Source organism: Bufo bufo, chromosome 5 (assembly GCF_905171765.1).
Source record: "Bufo bufo chromosome 5, aBufBuf1.1, whole genome shotgun sequence".
NCBI lineage: Eukaryota > Metazoa > Chordata > Amphibia > Anura > Bufonidae > Bufo > Bufo bufo.
The window spans coordinates 126,640,342-126,666,154 of NC_053393.1; the positions used below are offsets into that span (position 1 = coordinate 126,640,342).

Consider the following 25,813-nt stretch of genomic DNA (forward strand, 5'->3'; position numbering starts at 1 on the left):
TTTTAAGGGAACGGAGGTCTGTGGAGGTCACTGTTAAGGGGGTGGGTTATTGTGGAAATCACTTAACAGTGACCTCCACAGATCTCCGTTCCCTTAAAATGTGACCTCCACAACACCCTGCCCCCTTAACAGTGACCTTTACAGCACCCCGCCCCATAAGACTGACATCCATAGCCGACCGTCCCCTTAATAGTGTCTCCACCGTTCCCTGCTCCCTTAACAGAGACCTCCACAGCGGCCGACCCCTTTAACAGTTACCTCCACCATGGCCGCCCCTTTATTAGTGATCTCCACAGTACCCCATCTCGTTAAGGGGGTGGGTTATTGTGGAAATCACTTAACGAGATGGGGTACTGTGGAGATCACTAATAAAGGGGCGGCCATGGTGGAGGTCACTGTTGAGGGAGGAGGGGACTGTGGAGGCCACTATTAAAGGGGCAGTGGGGTACTATGAGGTCACTGTTAAGGCAGCGGGGTACTGTGAGGTCATTGTCAAGGGGGTGGAACTCACTGTTAAAGGGGCAGGCTGCTGTGAAGGTCAAAGTTAAAGGGGTGGGCTGCTGTGGAGGTCCCATTTTAAGGAGACGGGGAACTGTGGGGGTAGGTCAGTGTTAAGGGGTGGAGGGCTGTGGATGTCACGGTTAAGGGGGCGAGGTACTGTAGATGTCACTGTTATAGGGGATACTGTCGATATCTATCTTTTACCGACACACACAAACATAAAATGAAATATTCCTAGTCCTTCTGCTAGTAAAAAGTAAAAAAAAAATAGACTTCAAATGTGCTCACCTTTTAATATTGTTTTAATTACATCCCGTCCAAATCAAAGTCTGAAAACAATTTCTCCTTCCCTTTGCCATAGCTGGTAGTTTTCTGAGGATTGGAAAATACCATTAACATGCTTTTTGGCCCATTGATAACCCCAGATAGCCACAGTCGGTACACTTTGTTGGGCTGATTTGGGTTGCTGCTCTGGGTTTTAGTTGCAGGCATTAAACCATTTAAAGCCTGTTTTGCTCTGTGGTGCCTAGTATAGGTGAACATTGTTATATGAAATTGTGCCAGGCCTTCCCATTATGCCATACTTTACATTTTTGGTGCCTCCCCACGTTGGCCATGGATGTCCTGGGCTGTAACCACCACCCTTCTGTTCTAGAGAGCAGTGGTTATTTTTCACCATGTTCAGACAATAGAAACAATGGTAATCACCTCCCATATGATAGTCCAGTGATCCTACTGATTTGTAACTCAATCCCAGGGGATTATGTATGTTATATACCAATTTTCAGAAGGCGTGCCTCTGTCAGCAGATTTGTACTTATGAAACTGGCTGACCTGTTAAATGTGCACTTGGAAGTTGAAGGCATCTGTGTTGGCCCCATGTTCATATGTTGCCCACATTGCTGAGAAAAATGATGTTTTAATATATGCAAATTAGCCTCTAGGAGCAATGGCGGTGTTGCCATTACTCCTAGAGGCTCTGCTCTCTCTGCACTTTGATAGGGCCAGGCATGATCATATTTATACTGCCTGACTCTAGTGTACACCATACAGTATCTGTTTTACTTTTCTATAATCCGGCATGTTCCCTTCTTTCATAGATGCTGTGACGTGTATGTGGATGAATGAGCCTTGTAACACTCTAATCACCGGATCAGCAGACAGACAGATTTTACTCTGGAAGCTGCAGTACTGAGCTTTTACTTTCCGTGTCCACTGCCCCAGCCTTGAAGATTTTAAAATGCAATGTTTTAATGTACTGTACAATATTGCTTTGAAGAATGTGCCTTGATGTCCCACTGCTCCATACAATCCATGATCGGTGGCATTTATTCTTTCTATGGATTGTATCTCCAGGTTGTGGAACAGGGAATGGATTATGGTTTATTTATATCCCCCTCAATTAAAAGCACCCAAGTCTCTGTCCAGTCTGTAAGGGGACTTTCTGATGTCCCACCAAGGAAAAGAACATGACTGGTGGACAAGGACAAGTATAGAAGAAGGAAAAAAAAAAAAAGGGGGAGGGAGAGAGAGGGAGAAGTGTTGTACCCAACCTTGGAATATACTCAATTGGCTTTAGAAGGGTATGTATTCAGTATAAGTGTAAGGCCCCTGCCCCACCATGGTTCTGCAGAAGAGGACTTGGATCATGCTGAACATGTTTGGGTCATTGAACCATTTGGGGTTTTTGTGTGCTTCTGTGGGTCTTTTCCCCACTGTGCTTCAGGACCGCCACAGAACATATATGGTGGAAGTCTGTGCTTTACAAATGGCATCTGTTCTTAACTGCAGCTGGCCCCATAACAGCTGGGTCTCTGCTGTTTTAAACAGTAGACACCTGGAGCTAATGTCTGCAATAATTTACAGGGGTATTCCGGTTATAACAAGTTTTCCCTTATCCACAAGATAGGGGTTAACTATGAGATCAATGGGGATCCCCTGAAATGGATGGAGTGGCTGGTTGAAAAAGTGCACCACTGCTCCATTCATTTCCACAAGAGTGCTGGAGATAGCCAAGTACATCAGAATACCCCTTTAAGCCCACAGTATCTCAGGCAACTTTTACCCGGGAGCGCTGCGCTCCTGGAGCCAAAATGGCTTCCCCGCGCAAAGATCAAGGAAGGTGTGCGTTGTTTCTGTTAGGCTGGCTCTCGTGGAAGACTTCCAGTGTAGTACAGCTGTAATTGGCATTGAGCACTGCAGGTGGCAGTGCTCAATAGGAAAACAGTGCAAGTCCCTCACAATGCGTTAGTAATTTATTGCAGTGTGAGGTGATTCTTAGAAGTCTAGTCCATGTCAAAAGCCCTTGAAGGGGGGCTTAGTGTATTTAAAAAAAAAATAATAATAATCAACACTCTTTCCCCATAATAAACCCCAAAAAATAAGACACACAACACCATATCCCAAAATGCCCATTCTATGCCATATGGTTAACACTGTAATGGGGGGGTATGGTATCTATAAAAACTACAAATCACCCTGCAAAAAAAAATAAGCTCCAGAGACTGACTTATAAAATAAAAAGTTATGGGATCAGAATATGGTGATGAGGAAAAAAAAAAGTTTTGTTTTTTTTTCAGTTTATAGAACAAGAAAAACCTATATATATGTGGTATTGTAATCCTATTGACCCAGAGCATGAAGGTAACGCAGATCCATCATCAGAGTGTGGTCTTCTCACAGCTGTGTATGCAGAAAACCATCAGCCAGGCATCCATCACTGTCCTCCTCAATACACTATGGGCCTGGTGGATTCTTTGATTGCTCTTATTAGCAAAAAGGTACAATATTTTTTTTTTTGCCGTTCTGACCAATATGAGAGCAGATGTGTCCTGATCCTGCCTTGCCATAGGACAACATAGACTGATAACATCCTCTTCACAGCGGACCTCAGGTTTACTTACTATATTACAGTATATGTAGCAAATAAGGGAGAGGCACTAGGACAGATCCCTTAAAATAAGGTGACCAAATACGATTCTAACCACTAAAAGTCAGATTATGGGCACAGAAGGACACGTGTATATACTAATGCAGACAGTAGCTTTACCTCTCTTGAGGAGCCACCTCTAACCATCTAGGAAGGTCATGTTGCATGTTCTTCCAAAACTCTGGTGGGTCCAGGAGCATGTGATGTCCCCAAGTACTGATTTGGTGATGGGGCTTAGATGGAAACAAGTTTCTAAGCATCATGCAAAGCATAAACCTATGTGTCCTGGTGACAGGTTACTTTTAACCCAGGCCTGTAAGCTTTCCGTTTTCATAAATGCCAGCAAACACCATAAGATAACTGGAGCTTTTTTTTTTTCTTGGGTCTCGATGGTACACTATTCTATTAATCCTTCTGAGTATGTATGAATAAATGGACAGCTGGGTGTTCGCAGGAGGGAGTGCAAGGTACACTTGACAATGTTAGACTACTTTCACACAAGCGTTATTCTTTTCCGGCGCTGAGTTCCGTCCTAGTGTCAAATCCGGAAAAGAACTGATCAGGCATATATCCCCATGCATTCTGAATGGAGAGCAATCCGTTCAGGATGTCTTCAGTTCAGTCTTTTTGACTGATCAGGCTTTTCAGAAAACCATAGCATGTTGTATTTTTACCTCCGGCCAAAAATCCGGAACACTTTGACTGAATGCATTAGTGCCAGCGCCGTGTGTTCCATCAAACCGGATCCGGCTTTTTCATTGTGATCAAAATCCTGATCAGGATTCAAATGTAATCCGTTTGCACACGTTTTTCAGCATCCGGCGGGCAGTTCCGGTGACTGAATTGAATGCTGCATTCAAACAACGCTAGTGTGAAAATAGCCTTATTCATACATTACCTGCAGTAATACTAGAGGAACAGGACAACATGGTTCCAATTTGCTTCTGAAAGTTAACTCATGGGGTAAGGGTACTTTCACACTAGCGGTTTTCTTTTCCGGCATAGAGTTCCATCCTAGGGGCTCAATACCGGAAAAGAGCTAATCAGTTTTATCAATCCGTTCAGTCTTTTTGACTGATCAGGACGGAAGCATGCTACGGTTTTATCTCCGGCCAAAAAAAAACCTGAAGACTTGCATGAATACCATGCCATTTTTTCCCATAGGAATGTATTATTGCTAGATCCGGCATTTAAAAATACCGGATTCGTCCTTCCAGTCTGCGCATGCGCAGACTGAAAAAAATAAATAAATGGATCAGGATCCTGATCAGTCTGAAAAATGCATTGCAATATGGGATCAGTTTTTCCGGTGTCATCTGGCAAAACTGATCCGGTATTTATTTTTTTCACATTTTTAAAGGTCTGCGCATGCACAGACCGGAAGGACAGATCCCGCATTTCGGTATTTTGAATGCAGGATCCGGCACTAATACATTCCTATGTGGAAAAAAAATGCCAGATCCGGCATTCAGGCAAGTGTTCAGTCTTTTTGGCCGGAAATAAAACTGTAGTATTATCTTCGTCCTGAAAAGTCAAAGACTGAACTGAAGACATCCTGAACGGATTACTCTCCATTCAGAATGCATAGGGATAAAACTGATTAGTTCTTTTCCGGAATAGAGCCCCTAGGACGGAACTCAATGCCGGAAAAGAAAAACGCTAGTGTATAAGTACCCCAATTCTAGTATTAATAAATTAGACAGGGATGGAGAGTGGACAGGCCTTAATTATTAAATCGGTCACCCTGGCAGTAGTCTCAGTATCTGTTTCAAGAAATGGAAGCATGATGTATTTACTGGTCAAAAAAAAAAAAGATGTTTGCCTTTAAAAGAAATGGGCACTTAAAATTTTCGGGGAAAAAAAGAGATGGGAACTTGGGAGGGGGGGGGGGGGGTTGGGAGATGGAACCCTACACACAGTGTAAAAAATAAATAAAAAACTACATAGATTTCTGGAGTTTTTATACTGTAGGAGGTGGCAGCAGGTTTTGTTTCATGTAAACCAGTGTCCTACATACGATGCCTAGAATTTTCTTCCTGTAAGATGTCATGTGAAATATTCCAGCTCTTATAGAGCACAATTTCTATCCTTTGTCATATTGCAATAAAACAAACACTTTCCAAAAGGTTTTCTGCTTTATTATTTTTTATTTATTTCTATAGAGCATGTTTTGCTTGTATACAAATTATACAGACCTGAAATGTTAAGAAAGGGTTAATTACAATTGTACTGTTAGATGACGATACATAATGCGAGAACACAATACAGACATTGATGTGAAATTAAGAGCTGTAAGGGTGAAAAACCTGCGGTGTGACGTGTGATTCCAGATATGGGCCACATGATTTTAGCAGCAGTACATTCCATGTGGAAAGGCCATGAACAGAGGTCACGATGCGGCTGCAGACATCACTAGTAGAAAGCACTACCCATTCCAGTAATGGTTTTTTAACCTGATAACCTAAAGAAACAGAAGTGCCAAGACCCCTTTCACACGGGAGTCACGGAAGAGGTCCGGATGCGTTGCGGGGAAACCCGTGCGAATGCACACGCAATTTCAGTCAGTTTTGTCTGCGAATGCTTTGTTCAGTGCAAAGAGTTTTAAAAAAAACTGAATGTTGGTACCCAGACTCGGACTTCTTCACTGAAGTTTGGCTTTGGTGTTCTGTAGATTATTTTCCATTATAACATGGTTATAATGGAAAATAATAGCATTCTGTATTAAAGAATGCTAAGTAAAATGTCCATTGATGGTTAAAAAATTACAGACCTCATCCACTTGATCGAGCAGCTGTTATAGTCGTCTTCTTGCAGGACCTGCAAAAATATCTGCGCCGACGTCATCGTGCTCACCACGTGGTGAGCGTGATGATGTCAGCGCAGGTCCTGCAAGAAGAAAGACTATGATCGGCTGCTCGATCAAGTGGATGAGGTCAGTAATTAAAAAAAAATAATAATTTAACCCTCAATGGACATTTTACTTTGCATTCTGTATTAAAGAATGCTATCCTCCATTATGACCATGTTATAATGGAAAATAATAAAGTAAATGGACTTTAATGCGGTCCCGGGGCTCATCTCTATTATCATCTCCTTAGTAACCATCTGTGAAAATCGCATTGTATCTGCACTTGCTTGCGGATGCAATTCGATTTTCATGCAGCCCCATTCACTTCTATGGGGCCTGCGTTGTGTGAAAAAACGCAGAATATAGAACATGCTGTGATTTTCACGCAACGCACAAGTGATGCGTGAAAAACATCGCTCATGTACACAGCGCCATTGAAATGAATGGGTCAGGATTCAGTGCGGGTGCATTGCGTTCACGTCACGCTTGTGTGAAAGGGGCCTAAAGGTTTGTACCCATACACCTTAGGCAAATGTAAGCCAAACAATATAGGCGCTCCCTATTGAGAATATATGCTCGGCCAAATGTCCAACTTGATGGGAGTTGTAGTTTTACAACAACTGGAGAGCCACAGGATGGAGATTGCGGCTTTATACCTTCAGTATTGCTCAATATAATAGATCCAGTAGATTACAGCAAGTGTTATCAGAAGGACAAACACAAAGTGGGTATTATGGTTACACTGTAAGTTACATACTTAAGGGTGCATTCACACGGCCATATTTTCGGTCCGCAATTTTTGCATATCGCACGTGGACCCATTCAATTCTATGGGGCCACAAGAAATGCGAACAGCACACGGATGTCATCACGTGCTGTCCACAGTCATGCGGCCAAGCATCGAATTATAGAACATGTCCTATTTTTTTTTCCGGACAATAGCCATTTCTCCAATGGGGCCACAAAACATGCAGGATGTACATGGACCAGATCTGTGATTTGTGGACCGCAAAACGGATATGGTTGCATGAATGCACCCAGATTTGAAAATGGGAAATTTGTTCATAGGCCCTCAACACTAACCCCCTCCCCCCAAAGCCTTCTCTACCGTATTACAGCACCATGTTAATATTGTAGATTTAGGGCTCAGATCTAATCATGAGATCCACACCGGTTTTGGCGCTAAGTAAAAAGAATGTCTCCAGAAATGCCGCCAAAAACAAAAGATAAAAAAGCAATGTCATGGATGCTATGCCTTCAATATGGGACCCTTAAAATGTATTCCAATCTTATTTTGTTACACTAATAGTTTTTTTTCGGAATTATCTAGCTTTTGTAAAATATGGATATGCCATCACTCCTCGCTGATTAGCAGGGGCCCCGTTCGGGTGCAGATATGTTGCCAAAGTCGGAAATACATAGCACCGCCAACTATAGTGGAAGGAGCGCGCTGCCAAAGTGCTGCTGCCACTCAAGTGGATGGCAGCAGCGCTGCAAGTGACTGCTCTGTCCACTACATCCAAACAGCTGGGGTGTGGGATGTCAGGCCTTCACTGGCTGATTGGCGGGTCTATCTTGATGTTAGACCACAATTTAGTGAAAGCTGGAAATCCCTTTTATCTCTATACTTTTTTTGGTGGTCAGGGCTTTGTTTTTTTGAGCTGCAAATCGCCTGCATAATCCAACTTGAAAAACAACAAGCTGGCTGCCTGCAGTCACCACTAGAGGGAGCTAGCTGCAAACACTCCTACTGAAATCAATATAGAGCAGTGTACAGTATGCTCCCCAGCAAGCATGTTATCTTGAAAATCTAGCATTATTCAGGGGATTTTTTAGAGACCTATAGCAGTCGACATTTGCGTTTCTGATACAAAGATATATGAAAAATCTAAGTAGCATTTAACGTATTTTCCAGACTATGAGAGCAAAAAAAATATTTTAATGAATACAGGTGGTCCAGCAGTGCCAAACCTCTGACTGCTTCCTTAAAAGACCTGGCAGAATGCTCATACAGCACTCGGCTGGATCAGTAAGAGTGGTGTGCCTCGGCGTACTTCTCTCTCTCGCTGTCAGACACCAATCTGCGTGATTAGTGGAGGTAGGTGAGAAAGCTGAACAATCATTCAGCACAGCAAAGGAATGCGAGAAAGAAAAAACCCGAAGCTGAAGGTCTCTAAGGGTAATTTCACACTAGCGTTTTTCTTTTCCGGCACCGAGTTGCGTCCTAGGGGCTCTATACCGGAAAAGAACTGATCAGTTTTATCCCCATGTATTCTGAATGGAGAGCATTCCGTTAAGGATGTCTTCAGTTCAGTCTTTTTGACTGATCAGGACAGAGATAAATCCACAGCATGCGACGATTTTATCTCTGGCCCAAAAAACCGAACACTTACCAGAATGCCGGATCCGTCCTGCGCAGACGGAAAAAGGTGAAAAAAAAAATAAAAAATGCCGGATCTGTTTTTCTGGATGACACCGGAAAGACGGATCCGGCATTTTAATGCATTTGTAAGACTGATCAGGATCCTGATCAGTCTTACAAATACCATCAGTTGGCATGCGTATATCATGATCACAGAGTAAAAAAACAGAATAAATCTTTAACTTTTTATTTAAATCTGGGGTGCGTCTTATAGTCTGAAAAATACGGTAATTCTTAAAAAAACAGCATGATTAAGAGGTGGAGATTTCCTTTAAGCTGTCCACTGATAAGTCGACAAAAAATGGCTGCTCACTAACAACTGGGGAGACACTTAATATGAACATAGATGTTCTTTAAAAAAATTAATTTTAACCGTCTTAATATTTTAATCATTTTGCAACATAAATAGCATATCTATAGCAAAAACTGGCATGCAAATATAACATGATCCGTACATAGGAAAATAGCTCTTGAGGATATAAAATTACAGCATTTTACTCTTGCCGCCTATGAATATAGTGCATTTTCTCGGTCATTAAACATACGGTGCATTTACCATGGCAGACAGAATCTATATGCAAAACATCAGCTGTGAGACTAGTAATCAAAATATACTGTATAACTCATTCGGCATCTTACAGGACTAGATACGAAGGAAGGGCTGTAAACAGGTTCTGGATTAAATGGAAGTTACGCAGATTTCTACCTGGTGAAGGTAAATCAGCAGATACTGGATAGAACTGACAGCAAAAGGATTTGCTATTTTATACAATGCAAAAAGGTTAGCATGCAGAAGTAGAAATCTTGCTCTCAGAGAGGATACCCTGCCGCCTGCTTAATGGAAAGTCCGTTCCAGCTCAGCCAAGTTTTAAGACTGGGTAAAAGAACGTTAAACGTCTGCAATAGAGTGGTCCATCAAGCTCTTCAGCACGCTGGAAGCCATTCTGTTGGAGGGAAACATACGTCAGGCTTGTTAAATCTGTCTCTGGCATATCTACCTGATCAGACAAGCAGACCACAGGACTTCTGGAGGAGCAAAGAATGTAAATGGTACTCACCTCTTCACCATGTGCTCGAAAATATAAGACGGCATAACGGTCAGGGTAACCACATTTGCAGAGCTGGCAAGCAAGTCAGCAACTTGGGAGTCCTGTACAAACACATTAAGAAACAGCCAGATTAATGTCATCTTACCACTGAATTAGGCAAAGTTGTCTGAAAAGTTAGTTGACCATTTAATGAACCTTTAAGGGTAACTAAACTTTGAATTAACTTTTTGGTAAAATGTCCCCAATAATAATTTTTGTAAATGTATTTTATTGATGTATTTTTAAATATCCCCCCTAAAGCGCACCTTTCCCTGGGCGCTTCAAATGTACTTCTCTGTACACTGCTGACTTCTCAGCGATGTACAGACTCTACAGTTTATGAATGGGGCAGAGAGTATGGGCAGGAGCACACTCCTGCTCCTGCCTGTGCCCCCCACGAGGATTACTAACTCCTGGCATAGCTCAGGGCTACGCTGTAACCATGTGCTATGCCAGGATTAGCAGAGCAGAGCAGGCTCCTGTCTGGGCCTGACTAAGCTAGGAGTCCTGCATGTCAGCTCTTAGCTTAGCGACGCAGGAGCCGCTCCGCTCAGGGTACCCATGTGCTATGCCAGCCTTTAGTAAACCTCAGGGAGACACACGCAGGAGTAGCAATGAGTGCTTCACCCGTACTCCATGTGCTGTGGCCCCACTGAGAAACCGTAAAGCCCGTACACCGCTGAGAAGTCAACGGTGTACAGAAAAGTGGATTTTAAGCGCACAGGGAAAAGTGCGCTTTTGGGGGGGATATCTCTATTAAAAATTCTAAATGCATTAATAAAGTATATTACAAAAATAATTATTAGGGCATTAGGGACATTTTACCAAAAAGTTAATTAAAAGTTTTGTTACTCTTTATGGCGGCACAAAAAAGGACAAGTTAATAGCACTTAATGCCAAGCAAATTAAAGGGACCTGTAGTTAATGCGCATGTGCTGGAAGCCAGTGCGAGTACACCCAGCTTTAGTACATATGCACCAGAAGAATCTAGAAGACAATGGCGTATGCTGTCCAACGGTAAGCAAGCCAGATTAGGTGTGTTTAGGGCATGGACACAGTAACCCATCTCTCAAGTAATACTATTAACCACCTCAGCCCCCATAGCTTAAACACCCTTAAAGACCAGGCCACTTTTTACACTTCTGACCTACCCTACTTTCACCGTTTATTGCTCGGTCATGCAACTTACCACCCAAATGAATTTTACCTCCTTTTCTTCTCACTAATAGAGCTTTCATTTGGTGGTATTTCATTGCTGCTGACATTTTTACTTTTTTTGTTATTAATCGAAATTTAACGATTTTTTTGCAAAAAAATGACATTTTTCACTTTCAGTTGTAAAATTTTGCAAAAAAAAACGACATCCATATATAAATTTTGCTCTAAATTTATTGTTCTACATGTCTTTGATAAAAAAAAAAATGTTTGGGTAAAAAAAAAAATATGGTTTGGGTAAAAGTTATAGCGTTTACAAACTATGGTACAAAAATGTGAATTTCCGCTTTTTGAAGCAGCTCTGACTTTCTGAGCACCTGTCATGTTTCCTGAGGTTCTACAATGCCCAGACAGTACAAACACCCCACAAATGACCCCATTTCTGAAAGTACACACCCTAAGGTATTCGCTGATGGGCATAGTGAGTTCATAGAACTTTTTATTTTTTGTCACAAGTTAGTGGAAAATGATGATTTTTTTTTTCTTACAAAGTCTCATATTCCACTAACTTGTGACAAAAAATATAAACTTCTATGAACTCACTATGCCCATCAGCGAATACCTTGGGGTGTCTTCTTTCCAAAATGGGGTCACTTGTGGGGTAGTTATACTGCCCTGGCATTCTAGGGGCCCAAATGTGTGGTAAGGAGTTTGAAATCAAATTCTGTAAAAAATGGCCGGTGAAATCCGAAAGGTGCTCTTTGGAATGTGGGCCCCTTTGCCCACCTAGGCTGCAAAAAAGTGCCACACATGTGGTATCGCCGTACTCAGGAGAAGTTGGGCAGTGTGTTTTGGGGTGTCATTTTACATATACCCATGCTGGGTGAGATAAATATCTTGGTCAAATGCCAACTTTGTATAAAAAAAATTGAAAAAGTTGTCTTTTGCCAAGATATTTCTCTCACCCAGCATGGGTATATGTAAAATGACACCCCAAAACACATTCCCCAACTTCTCCTGAGTACGGAGATACCACATGTGACACTTTTTTGCAGCCTAGGTGCGCAAAGGGGCCCACATTCCAAAGAGCAGCTTTCGGATTTCACCGGCCATTTTTTACAGATTTTGATTTCAAACCACTTCTCACGCATTCGGCCCCTAATATGCCAGGGCAGTATAACTACCCCACAAGTGACCCCATTTTGGAAAGAAGACACCCCAAGGTATTTCGTGATGGGCATAGTGAGTTCATGGAAGTTTTTATTTTTTGTCACAAGTTAGTGGAATATGAGACTTTGTAAGGAAAAAAATAAAAAATAAATCATTTTCCACTAACTTGTGACAAAAAATATAAAATTCTAGGAACTCGCCATGCCCCTCACGGAATACCTTGGGGTGTCTTCTTTCCAAAATGGGGTCACTTGTGGGGTAGTTATACTGCCCTGGCATTTTCCAGGGGCCCTAATGTGTGGTAAGTAGGTAAATGACCTGTGAAATCCTAAAGGTGCTCTTTGGAATGTGGGCCCCTTTGCCCACCTAGGCTGCAAAAAAGTGTCACACATGTGGTATCGCCGTATTCAGGAGAAGTTGGGCAATGTGTTTTGGGGTGCCTTTTTACATATACTCATGCTGGGTGAGAGAAATATCTCGGCAAAAGACAACTTTTCCCATTTTTTTATACAAAGTTGGCATTTGACCAAGATATTTCTCTCACCCAGCATGGGTATATGTAAAAACGAGATTTTTGTATAACTTACCAGTAAAATCTCTTTCTCGCTCTTTCCTTGGGGGACACAGAAGACCTTGGGTATAGCTCATCTCCCTAGGAGGCGTGACACTAAGTGAAGACTGTTAAGCCCCTCCTCCACAGCTATACCCTCAGCCTGGAGAGAGAGACTGCCAGTTGCGTGTCCAAGTAGTGAGAAAAGGCAAAGTCCAAAAATTGGAACCAACAAGCCAACTACCCAAAGGGTAAACAAACTCGGAAACAGTCAGAGAAGAACAAAGAATGGGTGGGTGCTGTGTCCCCCAAGGAAAGAGCGAGAAAGAGATTTTACTGGTAAGTTATACAAAAATCTCGTTTTCTCGCCCAGTTTCCTTGGGGGACACAGAAGACCTTGGGACGTTCAAAAGCAGTCCAAAGGGGGAGGGACCACAGCACCAAGGCGAAGCACCCGAAGGCATCAAAAAACCCGCCGCCTGCAGACCAGGCGGCCCGAAACAGCATACGCCGAAGCCCGAGTATGCACCCTGTAGAACTCGGTAAGGTGTGCAAGGAAGACCAGTGACCGCCTTGCACAAATGCATGGCCGAAGCCTAATGCCTCCGGCCCAGGAAAAAACCGACAACTCTGGCCAAATGAATGGTGACACCAAAAGCAGAACCCTGCCCTTGGTGCGGCAACCACAACAAGAGCCACTCTGAGAAAGCGGAGGAAAGCCACCCTGGAGGCCGTCAACCCTTTGCACGGACCTCCTGGAAACACAAGAGACCGAATGTCGACAAGAGTCGGAGATCTCCAACGTTCCCTGGGGTGGGAAGGGGAGGACGACTGCCTCAATGAAATGAAAGACAAACACCATCTTCAGAAGGAAGGAAGAGACGGAATGGAGAACAGCCCTGTCCTGGGGGAAGACAGAAGGCTCGGAACAAGAAGGGCCGCCACTCAGGCACCCATCAGAGACACGATGGCTACAGAAACCCAACTGTTAGTAGAGGGAACTTCTGTAACGGCTCCAAGGAAAAATTGGAGCGCCAAGAGCCTAGTATGTAGTTCCCAGGACGGTACCGGAGGACAGTACAAAGGAACCCAAGAGCCGCTCCATGGAAGAAGTTCCTGACAGGCCCAGAGGGCCTGGGAACGCTGAAAGAGGAAGGACAGGAATGACACTTGATACTTCAAGCAACAGAGTCCCAGCCCCAGGTCCAGGCCGGACTGGAGAAAGACAGAACCATGGAGAAAGGCAGAGTGGGGGAACGCCCAGCTTCCCACAGAACCCCAGGTAAAACCCTAAGTCCTACCACAGATCCTGGACGAAAAACTCGGCTAGAAGCGAACACTAGCGAGCCCACTAGAGTTGCCTGGGCAAGCGGGTGAAAACCCAATGATCAGGCGCAGACCCGTAACACGGGTAGAACAGTCGGTAGAACTGGTCCCGTCGGCCCCCGAGCAAGGTTGTCCCGTATCCCCCCAGAGTGGGGAAGCAGAAGGACAAACGGACAGGAACCGAAGGGTCCGCCCAGCAACCGCCAGGACAAGACAGGCTAAAGCCGAAGCCAATGTAGCCACCACAGGAAGACGGACTACAGTTCCGGTGTGGGAGATTTAAAAGACAATCCTGACCAAATGGTAGTCCTCCCAAGTTACCGAGAAGGTGAATCCAAAGCAGAAACATTGCCTAAAATGGAAAAAACGCAATCTGCACCCAGCGGGAGGACAGAAAACGGTAGACCCGGTAACTAGGCACACAGCTAGTACAGCCAGTGTGGACAAGGGAGACTCAAAAGGAACACCAGAACCATCCACATGAACAACCATGCTTTCCCCAGAGGGAAGGGCAGTGAAGGAACAGCCTCTGAAGCGTGGCCGGAACAGACGCCACATCGGAATGATCTGTACCGAGTGGGAGCCAAACAGAGCCGGCGAGAAAAGGCAGGCGAGACAGAGGCCGGTATAACACCCTCCAACCGAAAGGGGGAGTGGGCAACAGAGAGGCCATAGGACAGCTCAAAAGCAGAACACCGCTACACAGAGACGCCCGGTTCACCGCCTCGCAGAAGGCGAATACCCTGAAGAACCCAAGGTGGAGGTCCCCCAGACCTGTATAAGCGAGCACCCAAGAGAAGTTGGGTGACCTTCCCAAGAATAGCGGCCCGAACCTGGTAGCAGATCAGACTGAAGCACCGAGGGCGCCAATCCGGAAAGAATCATACCACACTGCACCCGAAGAGGAGGAAATGGTATTAGGCGAGGGGACCGTAGTCCCGCCAGAGCCAACATAAAATGCGAAGGGCGCTGCAGACAGCGCTCTCGACCATGTGACCACTAGCACAGGGAAACAATGCCGCGGAAGGACAAATGGGCCAACGAAATGAATGAGTACCACCCAGCTCTGTGCAGTAGCGAACAGTAGAGCCCGTCTACTTAAATATAAGGTATTCATTTGTTGTTTATTGGACAACACCTTAGGCTTACACAGATGGACAGAATGATCTCCTTAGAGAATAGTGCAAGGCTTGCGGCAATCATCGTATCCCAAGAGAAAAAGTATGTCGCAGGAGGAAAGGAGGCATACGTACGAGTAGCCCCGTAAGCAGTGAGAAGGCCAACCCACCTACGGGACGAGAAGGAAACAACGCACAAGAACGTCCGCTCACTGCAAAAATATATCACTCAGCGAAGAGGGCCAGCCACAGAGTGCCACAGTATCTACGGGAGTGCAAACTGAAAGGAGTTATGCACAAGACTAGTATGGTATGCGATGGAACGCAAACTGACCGCCCCGAAAAAGGGGGGAAATGTACCTGGCAAACTGCAGTGGGCAAGAATGCAAAGGCCTGCCCCAAAAAGGGGGTGATGCCCAAGGCCGTACCTACGTCAGAGAAGTAGGGCATACCATACTTCGCCCAGAAAGGCGCCATGCACATGGCCACACAGTATCCAGCAGGAACGCAGGAGGTCCACCTAGTGAAAAAGGGGGGCATGCACAGGGCTATCTTAGCATTAAGTGAGTGTGCAACAATTCACCCAACCCGAAATTTCGTGAGAGTGTAACTACTCCGCCAATGAAGGGGAACATGTGCAAGTCCAGTACAGCACATACAAGGACAGCCTTGAATCTTGTGAGCGTGCAAAATTCCACCCATGGAATGAGGGGTGGTCACGCACAAGGCCAGCACCGTATCCAATGGAAGCGCAAGCGTTCCACCCATGTTAGAGGCCATGCTCAAGGCCAGCAACGTATCTGGTGAGAGTGTAGTATGCCGCCCAGAAAAGGAAGGGGGGGGGGGGGGGTCATGCACATGTCCAGCATCGCATCCAGGGAGAATGCGAGCAGTCGGTGAGAAAGTGTGTATGCCACCGAAGGAGGCATGCCCATGGCCGGCAGCGAATCCAGTGAGAGTGCGTACACCGCCCACAGAAGAGGGGTCATGCATATGGCCGGCCGCGGATCCAGAGAGAGTGCAAGCACCCCGCTATGTATAGGGGTCATGCACATGGCCAACAATGTACCGGCGAGAGAACAACCACCGACCGAGGGAGTGTATGTATGCCGCCACCCGGGAAGGAGGCATACCCAAGGCCGGCAGTGAATCCAATGAGAGTACATCATACCGCCTATGTAAGGTGGTCATGCACATGGCTGACAGTGAATCCAGTGAGAGTGCCGAATGCCGTCCACAGAAGGGAGTCATGCCTATGGCAGGCAGCGAATCCAGTGAGAGTGCCGTGTTCCACCTATGGAAGGGGGGCACGCACATGGCCAGCAGCGAACCCAGTGAGAGTGCCGTGTTCCACCTATGGAAGGGGGTCGTGCACATGGCCAGCATTGTATCCGGAGAAACTGCAGTAGGCCGCCAATGAAAGGGGGATCATGCACAAGGCCAACCCGCAGTTAGGGAGAGTGCAGTATCCCGCCCAGGAGGGGGGTCCTGCACATGGCAGGCACCATAACTGGAGAGGGTGACGAATGTTGCCTACAGAAAAGGCATGCACTTGACCAGCGCCGTAGCGCGGAAAGGGCAAGAAAACCACCTAGAAGGGGAAAAAAAGACCCTGGCAGCGCCGCAGCCGGGGAGCGCGACACCATGCCGCCTATGGAAGGGGGGCATGTATACAGGCAGCACTCTGAGATGAGGCTGCAGCGTCCTGCGCAGCCCACAAGTCATATATATAATAAAAACTTTCTTTTTTTTTTTTTTTTTTTTTTTTAACACACAGCCTCACTGAGGCAGAAAAAAAAAATAAAAATAAAAGGGGGGGCCACCTACAGGGCACAGATCCACCCATACAGGCTCATCGGAAGCCGGCCTGTACCCAAAGGGTTAACAGGGATCCGGCCTGGGGGGCGGCACTGCGATCCTCTGGGGGCGGGGGAACCTCCAGGCGGGAAGAATTCGCGCCTGGAGAAGTTCCAGCCCCCTCCAACAGAGGCCTGAATTTGCGGCCTAGTAGCGTGAAGCTGGGGCCTAAATTTTTAGCGGCGCCCGGCTGACCGGGGCCGCACAGTATTTAAAGTACCGGCCGGCCTACGGAGCGGCACATACCGGCCGCGGGTGCCCACCCCGCGGGCCGTAAGAGCCGGGGCCTAAATTTTTAGCGGCGCCCGGATGACCGGGGCCGCACAGTACTTAAAGTACCAGCCGGGCCTACGGAGCGGCACATACCGGCCGCGGGTGCCCACCCCGCGAGCCGGGGACCCGGATAGAGCGGGATCGCGGCCTTGAAGTGGAACACAAGTTTTGTTCCGACGGTCGGCCGGGGCTGTTGAAGCGCTCATTTTGCAGGCCACGGTGTCCACCCAGCTGTCCGGAAGTGAGGACCCTGCACCCGGCAGCCATTTCACCCCTGGAGCGGGCACCTGCCTAGAACAGCGCTCCATATGGCCGGCAGCTACAACCTCCTTTCCCCTGGAACGGTGTCCGTGAGAGTAGGGAGGGTCAGTGGCAGCAAGGCGCGGGCCCTCTGGCCCTGAAGTAGTGGCCGGTAAGAGGGAGGGGGACCCTGAGACCGGGTCTGTGAGGGTGGACGCCTGCATAACCCCTCCATCAGGGGCAGCTAGTTGCGGACCTCCGCAGCTCCCTAGGCATTCTTCTTGTAGGGAGAAGGGTGCCAATGTCCTGGAGGCCAGGAGAGAGGGAGCAGAATGTCGCCCTGCGACAGCCCAGGAGCCAGCCTAGGTCTAGCATGGGCAGAAGGGTCCATAGGCCCAGTATAGGGTCAGGCACGCAGGAGACCGGGGGGGGACGGGGGACGTAGGGCTGGAGAAGCCTCTCTCTCACCATAGTCGTCTTCACCCTCGGTCCGTTCCAGCAGGGTCGCCCCTTCAGCTACTGGCACCGTAGTGGCAGGACGCTGGGAGAGGGACTTGGCGTGCGGGCGACCCTTGCGCTGGCGGGATGTAGGGGAGCGAGGCTGCCCTGATCCACCTTGCCTTCTGTGGGGGAGGCAGCAGTGCGGGTGACCGGCACTGGCGCAGCTCAACCCCGGGAGAACAGAGAGGTCTAGTGCGTCTCTGTTATCCCTGATGATCTGGAACAAAAATAAAATAAAAAAGTAAAAAACTAAAATTGAAACAAGGAGAAAGCAGCCCTGCAGAGCAGGGAGTGTCTTGCCTCCTTGGACACTAAGCAAAAACTGGCAGTCTCTCTCTCCAGGCTGAGGGTATAGCTGTGGAGGAGGGGCTTAACAGTCTTCACTTAGTGTCACGCCTCCTAGGGAGATGAGCTATACCCAAGGTCTTCTGTGTCCCCCAAGGAAACTGGGCGAGAAATGACACTATAAAACACATTGCCCAACTTCTCCTGAGTACGGCGATACCAGATGTGTGACACTTTTTTGCAGCCTAGATGCGCAAAGGGGCCCACATTCCTTTTATGAGGGCATTTTTAGACATTTGGATCCCAGACTTCTCACGCTTTAGGGCCCCTAAAATGCCAGGGCAGTATAAATACCCCACATGTGACCCCATTTTGGAAAGAAGACACCCCAAGGTATTCAATGAGGGGCATGGAGAGTTCATAGAAATTTTTTTTTTTTGCCACAAGTTAGCGGAAATTGATTTTATATATTTTTTTTCTCACAAGGTCTCCCTTTCCGCTAACTTGGGACAAAAATGTCAATCTTTCATGGACTCAATATGCCCCTCACGGAATACCTGGGGGTGTCTTCTTTCCGAAATGGGGTCACATGTGGGGTATTTATACTGCCCTGGCATTCTAGGGGCCCTAAAGCGTGAGAAGAAGTCTGGAATATAAATGTCTAAAAAATTTTACGCATTTGGATTCCGTGAGGGGTATGGTGAGTTCATGTGAGATTTAATTTTTTGACACAAGTTAGTGGAATATGAGACTTTGTAAGAAAAAAAAATAATAATTTCCGCTAACTTGGGCCAAAAAAAGTCTGAATGGAGCCTAAGGCTGGGTTCAGACCTGAGCGTATTTTATATGCGCGTTTAACGTGCGTTTTTGTCGCGCGTTTTTATGCGTGTTTTTTACAATAGTAAACGCGCGTTTGTGTGATTGACTGCAGTGTCCTATGGCCACAAACGCGCGTCAAAACGCCCCAAAGAAGCTCAAGAACTTGTTTGAGCGTAGGGCGTTTTTCAGCGCGTTCAAACGCGCTGTAAAACGCTCAAGTGAGAACCAGGGCCATAGGGAAGCATTGGTTTTCATGTGTTGAGCGTTTTACAGCGCGTTTGAACGCGCTGTAAAACGCTCAAGTGTGAACCCAGCCTTACAGAGGGGTGATCAATGACAGGGGGGTGATCAGGGAGTCTATATGGGGTGATCACCCCCCTGTCATTGATCACCCCCCTATAAGGCTCCATTCAGATGTCCGTATGTGTTTTGCGGATCCGATCCATGTATCCGTGGATCCGTAAAAATCATACGGACATCTGAATGCAGCCTGACAGGGGGGGGTGATCAGGGAGTCTATATGGGGTGATCACCCCCCCGGAAAGCTCCAGGAAGACGCCTGTATGTGTTTTGCGGATCCGATCCATCTATCAGTGGATCCGTAAAAATCATGCGGACGTCTGAATGGAGCTTTACAGGGGGGTGATCAATGACAGGGGGGTGATCAGGGAGTCTATATGGGGTGATCAAGGGTGAATAAGGGGTTAATAAGTTACAGGGGGGGGGGGGTGTAGTGTAGTGGTGCTTGGTGCAACATATTACTGAGCTACCTGTGTCCTCTGGTGGTCGATCCAAACAAAGGGGACCACCAGAGGACCAGGTATATTAGACGCTGTTATCAAAACAGCGTCTAATATACCTGTTAGGGGTTAAAAAAAAAAAATCACATCTCCAGCCTGCCAGCGAACGATCGCCGCTGGCAGGCTGGAGATCCACTCTCTTACCTTCCGTTCCTGTGAGCGTGCGCGCGTTCACAGGAAATCTCGGCTCGCGCGAGATGACGCATATATGCGTGACTCTGCGCAGGGCTGCCACCTCCGGAACGCGAATCTGCGTTAGGCGGTCCAGGCCTGAAAATCAGAATTCTTTTTATGTGCTCCTAACACCCCTCACCATGCATACATATGCCCCCAATACCTGTTTTTCATGTCTGAGCTTTCCTTCCCCCCTGGAAGACATCACATTATCCTGGCAGATCTGTTTACTTTCTCCGCTTGTTTTTTGAATACATAACTTTATTGATACACAATCCTGGCTGCACTGCACAGTGATGAGTCACAGGCTGGCCACGCCCCCCACTCTGCTCTGTCTGCAGCAGCCACACCCACTACAACTCCTGTGTCCATCTTTCTGCAGAGACATGAATTTGTTCTCACTCAGTGTCTAATCCCATCACTGACCGTCCACAGGCTCTGCCCTCACCATCTCCAGGTGTGATAAACAGCTGGAAGCAGCAAGCACGCCTGTATCTAATCCTATCCTGTGTGATACAGCCTGCTGAGCTGTGTATCTAATCCCATCACTGACCGTCCACAGGCTCTGCCCTCACCATCTCCAGAGTGTGATAAACAGCTGGAAGCAGCAAGCACACCTGTATCTAATCCTATCCTGTGTGATACAGCCTGCTGAGCTGTGTATCTAATCCCATCACTGACCGTCCACAGGCTCTGCCCTCACCATCTCCAGAGTGTGATAAACAGCTGGAAGCAGCAAGCACACCCAAACACATCTGTATCTAATCCTATCCCGTGTGATACAGCCTTCTGAAGTGTGTATCTAATCCCATCTTCTATGATACAGCCAGCTGAGCCGTGTATCTAATCCTATCTTGTATGATCCTGCCTGCTGAGCAGTGTATATAAACCCTTATGCACACGACCATATCCATTTTGTGATCATCATTTTTTGCAATCCCATTGAGTTCTATGAATTTGAGGACCTTATTTTGAGGACCAGAATACCTTTACTGGAACTGACATACGGATGTAGAAAACACACTGATGACGTCCATGTGCTTTCCACATCCGTATCTCAGTTCTGCAAAATATAGAACATGCCCTATTCTGGTCCTCATAATGCAGATCTAAAACCCACAGAACTGAATGGGACTGCATAAAAAATTTTTTTTAAAAACGCACACGGACAGTAATCATATTTTGTGGATCCGCCACTTGCAGACTGCCCCCTTTGCCATCCAGTGCCCCTCGTGCTCATTTGCCATCCACAGTGCCCCTCATTTGCCCCCATTTCCAGTGCCCCTCATGTGCTCCTTTGCCATCCACAATGCCCCTCATTTGCCCCCATTTCCAGTGTCCCTCATGTGCCCCCTTTGCCATCCATAGTTGAAGTTGAAATGAAACTGTAGGAAGCAGTTTCTGATGCTTCCCTCACTCGAGATACCGGCGCATGCGCAGTGTAAATTTGTACGAAGCCGGAGCAGAAAGACCGACGCATGCGCACTGTAATTGTATGTACTGCGCCTGCGTTGGAGGAAGACGACGGAGGCCGGCGCCTCAACTTGCAGGAGGCGGTGACGTCATTAGTGACGATCCGTCTCCTGCTCAAGGCAGGAAGAGAAGAGAGGAAGATTAGAAGACGAACTTCGCCCAGAAGCACCGAAAACCCATCTGGAGGGACCACGTGACTGGGAGGCAGATCTCAAGAACGGCTGCACTGTGGAAGGCAAGTATATGAGCAATAATCTTTCCTCCACAGGTTATTTTGTTTTAGCTAAAAAAAGGTTAAGCCCAGAGAACCCCTTTAAATATAAGGACATCTGTATGAAGCTGTAGAGCTAAAGTAAAAGCTAGCGATGGAAGCTTAAAGAGCAAAGACAGCCGACAGGTTCCCTTTAATAGCTGGAGTATTTAGTCTGGTAGATAGCTGTATGAGGCAAGGTCAGGTTGGCCTTGTGGAAATTCAGAGATATGGAGCATCACTGACCTCAGGGTGACGTCCGCACAAATAGAGCAACATACCTTCAATCCAATGACATTCTGGCCATTAATTTCACACAGGTTGTGCTCGGTAAGAAGGCCATTTCTTGCAGCAGAGCTGTCCTTGACAATGGAGGTTATTTTGCCATTTTTGAAAATGAACCCAATGTGCCCGCTGCTGTCTTTGTGCATTGTGATGGTGCGTTCAAATGGCCTAAAAAAAAAAAATACACAACAGTTGTTCAGCAATATGGAATACAAATCACATTACAGCCGACTGATAAAATGACGGTAATAAAAGGCTAATAAAACCAATAGAAGATCCAGAATACCTTACACAGTTGTGCAGCACTACAATAGTGATGACCCATCTTGAGGGTCCGACTCCTAGCATCCCTGCCGATCCACATCCTCTGGTCATGACATTGTTGCTTTGGTGCTGTGCTGGTGGGGCCCAGTGCCAGGGTGGCTTTGCCAGACAGCAGGGGCGCTCTTTGACTGCTGGGTCTCGCTGCCTGCTGGTGCAGTGCTGCGGTGCCAGTGGTCGCTGGGCCAAATTTAGAGTAGGGTCCCATTCAAAGAGGCAACCTTGTCGTGGTGAGTGGGCCTATGCTTTTTGATCAAATTGTATACCAATGCCTCATGTATAATATGCAACATAGGGGTCGGTATACTATAAATTGCGCTGAGAAGCAGTTATTAGATAAAAGCATAGTATTGAGGATGTGATCCAGTTTCACTCTTATATTTTACACTCCCCCCCCCCCTTTTTTTTTATAGTTCCCATAGGGAACTATAACAAGCAATCATTAGATTGCTATTCTTATAGACCCTAATGCACTAGCATTGGAGTTTGAGAAAATTGCTAGTTTACTATGGAGCCTTATTACAGGCAAGGCTTCATAGGAAATACTAAGCAGCAGCCTCCTGGTCATTCACAAAGACAGGCGCTGCTGCACACAGGCTCTGCACCTCCGATCGCCGCATGGGGGAGCCACAGCATCACCAGAAGCGCACGCTTCCGGTGTTTCACACGCTCAGATGCCGCGGTCTGGATTGACCACGGCATCTGAGGGGTTTAATGTCTGGGATCAGCATTACTGCCGGTTGCGGACATTAGCCGCGGGTGTCTGCTATAAGAAACCGCAGGCTACCCGCGGCTATGGCACCCGCTCCACTCAGGAGCGGGCGCCATCTTTAAAGACCTTGCCGGCGCCGTACTATTACGGCGCTGGTCGGGAAAGGGTTAAGGACACTCTTAGGCCTCTTTCACACAGGCGTTGCGGGAAAATGTGCGGGTGCGTTGCGGGAACACCCGCGATTTTTCCGCGCGAGTGCAAAACACTGTAATGCGTTTTGCACTCGCGTGAGAAAAATCACGCATGTCTGGTACCCAAACCCGAACCTCTTCACAGAAGTTCGGGCTTGGGATCGGTGTTCTGTAGATTGTATTATTTTCCCTTATAACATGGTTATAAGGGAAAATAATAGCATTCTGAATACAGAATGCATAGTAAACTAGCGCTGGAGGGGTTAAAAAAAAAACCTCACCTTAATCCACTTGATAGCGCAGCCGGCATCTCCCTCTGTATTCTTTCTTTAGGACCTGGGTAAAGGACCTTTGATGACGTCACTCCGGTCATCACATGATCCATCACCATGGTAAAAGATCATGTGATGACCGGAGTGACGTCACCACAGGTCCTGTAACTGTATTTAATGCTCACCACAGGTCCTATTCAACAAAGGAGACAGAAGGAGATGCTGGGCTACGCGAGCAAGTGGATTAAGGTGAGTTCAATTATTATTTTTAACCCCTCCAGCCCTATTTTACTTTGCATTCTGTATTCAGAATGCTATTATTTTCCCTTATAACCATGTTATAAGGGAAAATAATAATGATCGGGGCTCCATCCCGATCATCCTAGCAACAGTGCGTGAAAATCGCACCGCATCCGCACTTGCTTGCGATTTTTACGCAACCCCATTCATTTCTATGGGGCCTGCGTTACGTGAAAAACGCAGAATATAGAGCATGCTGCGAATATAGTGATGCGTGAAAATCACCGCTCATCTGAACAGCCCCATAGAAATGAATGGGTCGGTATTCAGTGCGGGTGCAATGCGTTCACCTCACGCATCGCATCCGGGCGGAATACTCGCCCGTGGGAAAGGGGCCTTAAGGACAGCAAGGTTTGCGTCTTAGGCCGAGTTCACACTTCAGTTATTATCTAGGGATTTGTTTTAATACTGTACAGAGCGGGCGCTCTGTACAGTATTAGAAAGCATTGGCTCCGATGAGCCGAAGTTATTACTTTGTGTAATAACTTCGGAAATTAATTTCTACTGTAAAAAAAATCTTTGTACTGAACTTGGATTCGGTTCCAAGTGGTAACTGGTACAAAAGGTTTTTTACAGTAGAAATGTATTTCCGAAGTTATTACAAAGTTAATAATTTCGTCTCATCGCAGCCAATACATTCTAATACTGTACAGAGCGCCTGCTCTGTACAATATTAAAACAAAGTTTTATGCGAATTGACTTCGGATGAAGCATCTAAAGTCGATTTGCTCATCGCTAGTTATTTCCATCAGTTATTGGGAGCCAAAACCAGTAGTGAAACCTACCCAGAGATGAGATCTAATGGAAAGATCTGCACCGGTTTTCTGTTTTAGACCTACACCCAGTTTTGGCTCACAATAACTGATGAAAATAGCTGACCAAATAAGTGAAGTGTGAACTCAGCCTTAGACATAGGAGGACTGGTTCAAGAGGGGTTAAAGAATCCATTTGTGTTAAATTGGAGAAACCAAGCTTGAATAATGGTGGAAAATGAAGACATCTATTCTCTGCCACTAAGGCCTCATGCACACGACAGTATTTTTTCAAGGTCCGCAAAACGGGGTTCCGTTGTTCCGTGAGTCTTCCTTGATTTTTGGAGGATCACCAGACATGAAAAGTGAAAAAAAAAAATCTAAGTCAAGTTTGCCTTGCAAATGATAGGAAAAAAACGGACACGGATGACAATCTTGTGTGCCTCCGTGTTTTTTCACGGACCCATTGACTTGAATGGGTCCGCGAACCGTTGTCCGTGAAAAAAAATAGGATAGGTCATATTTTTTTCACGGACTGGAAACACGGATCACGGACGCGGATGACAAACGGTGCATTATCCGAGTTTTCAACAGACCCATTGAAAGTCAATGGGTCCGCAGAAATTCATGGAAAACGGAACAACGGACACGGAACGGTCGTGTGCATGAGGCCTTACAGTGCTGTCCCAACACCTCTCCAGAGGCAGTTTAATCACACCTAATAGCTTCAGTCAAGCAAATGCAATCAACATCTTACCTCCATGAGGTCTCTCACCTCATGTTGATTATGATTACCAGACTATGCTGCCTGAAGGCACAGTCAGTTTTTAATGCTGGAGATTTCTTGTACAAGTCATTTTAACTTCAAGAGAAATACAAGTCCAGTTGTTCTGACCCATTACTACTGATATGCTGATCATCAAAACTAAAAGGGAATAGCCAGCAAAAAGTATTACTGGGCATTGAAGGGTTATTGCAATATGCATGCAATAAAAACTGGTTTTTATGAACATTTTTCTCTGATAGCGCCCTCCGCTGTTTCTCCTGTGGCCAAAATTCTGGTCCACTTTCTCCTACATTTAGTGGTGAGCAAACCTGCTCAGTAGCTTATGGCACATGTGAACTCCCCCTTATATTTGCTAAGAACTACATGACTACTGTCCTCTTGCAGGACAATTTTTATATGCAATCCAAACTGGTT

General features: G+C 46.3%; 2 protein-coding genes and 1 long non-coding RNA gene across 3 annotated transcripts in view; 1 reads left to right on the forward strand and 2 right to left on the reverse strand.

The window, feature by feature from the left end:
- NSMAF (neutral sphingomyelinase activation associated factor) overlaps window positions 1–2,002 on the forward strand; it is a 116,539-nt gene extending 114,537 nt beyond the window's left edge. The window contains exon 31 of the mRNA XM_040433691.1: window positions 1,602–2,002. Coding sequence (XP_040289625.1) covers window positions 1,602–1,696 — 95 coding nt within the window. The 3' untranslated portion in view covers window positions 1,697–2,002. The remainder of the gene's footprint in view (window positions 1–1,601) is intronic.
- LOC121002295 lies at window positions 1,986–8,729 on the reverse strand. The gene is made up of 4 exons (XR_005779276.1): window positions 8,613–8,729; window positions 7,998–7,999; window positions 2,532–4,070; window positions 1,986–2,112 (listed from the first exon to the last, which is right to left on the reverse strand). It is a non-coding gene; the product is annotated as an uncharacterized LOC121002295 (long non-coding RNA).
- A 148-nt stretch (window positions 8,730–8,877) lies between these two features.
- Window positions 8,878–25,813, reverse strand: part of LOC121001468 (syndecan binding protein) — a 51,083-nt gene continuing 34,147 nt past the window's right edge. Inside the window, exons 7-9 of the mRNA XM_040432542.1 lie at window positions 22,061–22,232; window positions 9,759–9,850; window positions 8,878–9,644 (exon numbers count right to left, since the gene is read on the reverse strand). Coding sequence (XP_040288476.1) covers window positions 9,590–9,644; window positions 9,759–9,850; window positions 22,061–22,232 — 319 coding nt within the window. The 3' untranslated portion in view covers window positions 8,878–9,589. The remainder of the gene's footprint in view (window positions 9,645–9,758; window positions 9,851–22,060; window positions 22,233–25,813) is intronic.